The 1951-nt window shown below is 39.7% G+C and overlaps 1 protein-coding gene across 1 annotated transcript in view; it reads left to right on the plus strand.

Moving 5' to 3' along the window:
- The first annotated feature begins 465 nt into the window (after positions 1-465).
- The window catches only part of LOC107706554 (high-affinity choline transporter 1-like), a 13269-nt gene continuing 11783 nt past the window's right edge, over positions 466-1951 (plus strand). Inside the window, exon 1 of the mRNA XM_016510305.1 lies at positions 466-649. Within this exon, the coding sequence (XP_016365791.1) occupies positions 466-649 (184 nt within the window). The remainder of the gene's footprint in view (positions 650-1951) is intronic.

The raw sequence follows: 1951 nt of genomic DNA on the forward strand, positions 1-1951 counted from the left end.
CGCGCGCGAGCGAGCGAGAGAGAGAGAGAGAGAGAGAGAGAGAGAGAGAGAGCGAGCAGTATAACACAGTTGTGGAGTAAGTTGGTCCTCTTCCAGTCTCCGGTGATGAGCGCTCCTCCTGCATCCAGCCGCTCTCCGCCTTCGTTCTCTCGCTCAGGATTCACTGACTGTCTGCAGGGGTACCTAACAATATATTTGTTTTATTGATTTTATTTTTACCATGTACTATGAGTCCAATTATAATGCAATCTACTGCTACTTGTTGCTTAGTCGTAGCATTTTTTAATTTGAAATTAAAACAAAATTGAAAGTTGCATTTAAAATGGAAAGATTCTATGTATTCAACAATAAGTGTTGTGACAGATAAAAGGAAAACAAATTCTATGTTAATATGTGAAAGCGTCATTACTAAATTACAAAACGAGTTGTTGTAGTGTTGCTGTGATTTGTGTAGGTCAGTGTAAGATGGCCATTCACGTGGACGGCCTGCTGGCCATTGTCATCTTCTACGTGTTGATCTTAATGGTGGGAATCTGGGCGGCGTGGAAGAACAAGAGCTCCGGGATCTCGCAGGGAACTGACCGCAGCGAGTCCATCATGGTCGGCGGCCGAGACATCGGTCTGTTCGTGGGTGGATTCACCATGACCGGTGACTTTCTCTTCTCACTCTCATTACACGTTTCTGCCAAGTTCATTACTGCAGAGCGAAATTAAGTCCTTTTGTGAGATGCAAATATGAATGCTGTTTATTGTTGACAGTAAAAATTAGTGTATTATAAACTTTTATTTATTTACGACATGCATGATGGCTGATAAGAAGGATATTTCCTGAATGAAGTACTTGTTTTGAAGCGAGTAATACTGCGAGTAAAACTTATACAAATGTAAAGCCTTTTGTCTTTTTTTTATTTTTTTTGTCCAGGGGGTGGCCAGGGGTGGCCGTGGCCACCACTGACCTAAGCTTGGCTACCCCTTTGGCCACCCCACTTACAACTGCAGTTTTTGTCGCTTTTTTTTCCTTGACAAGAAGTGTATTTATTAAGACGTGCAACCGCCGTATCTCTTTACGACCTCATCAAACGGGAGACTTTCAGACACGCATTAATATTTTCAGTTTGACACAAAAATATTTAACGCAATTAACGCAGGGGCGGAGCTAGGTTTGGCCACCACTTCACTTCAGCGCCAGGCGCTATTCAAACGAGTGCGGAAACGGTACTGTGCTCGCAGCGCGTGCTCTTCAATTGCACGCACAAAAGCGCCAGCGCCTGCTGTAGCCTGTATCATTTCATATCAAAGCGCAAAATAAACTACGTGCATGCAATGTCGTGGTCAGTTAAGTCATGAGGTTACCAAAAAGGTGATGCGTGTCAGATCTGTGTCATGTTCAGCAGCGGCAGCTCTTAACGAAATAACAGCCAAATAACCTCATAACCAGCTGCTATGATGTCTATTAATCAAAGGACAAAGAAAAAAAAAGAGAAAATCAATAACTTTTATAGCTTTAAGAATTCATCTATATTTAATTTAGAATTTAGTGTCAATAAACACTAGTGTCAATAGCTTCAATTTCAATTTCTGTATATTTCTGTTGAAGGGATCAAATTTGGCTGAGATTTATTATAATGGGTTTATGTGAAGACTGTTTTAAGTTCACTTAAATTAGAAGTTTTTTTTTAAGTCTAATACATGTTAAGATTGTTAGCTCTCAGTTTATACTGTAACGTTGAATGGCTATAGTCAATGGTTAAATATTAGTTGGGGAAAAACAATTTTATAGAGATATCAGAAGTATTGGTACTGGCCTTCAGTCATAAAAAAAGATGTCATTAAACAAATGCTTTGTTAGACGAATATAAAAAGCGTAGTATACCGCTGCCGTATGGAGACAGATCAGCCTCAAAAATAACACATTTGCAAAACAAAATTCATAAATGCACAGCACAATTTA

The sequence above is a fragment of the Sinocyclocheilus rhinocerous genome, unplaced genomic scaffold (assembly GCF_001515625.1).
Source record: "Sinocyclocheilus rhinocerous isolate Xijiao unplaced genomic scaffold, SAMN03320098_v1.1 scaffold2009, whole genome shotgun sequence".
In the NCBI taxonomy this organism is placed as follows: Eukaryota; Metazoa; Chordata; class Actinopteri; order Cypriniformes; family Cyprinidae; genus Sinocyclocheilus; species Sinocyclocheilus rhinocerous.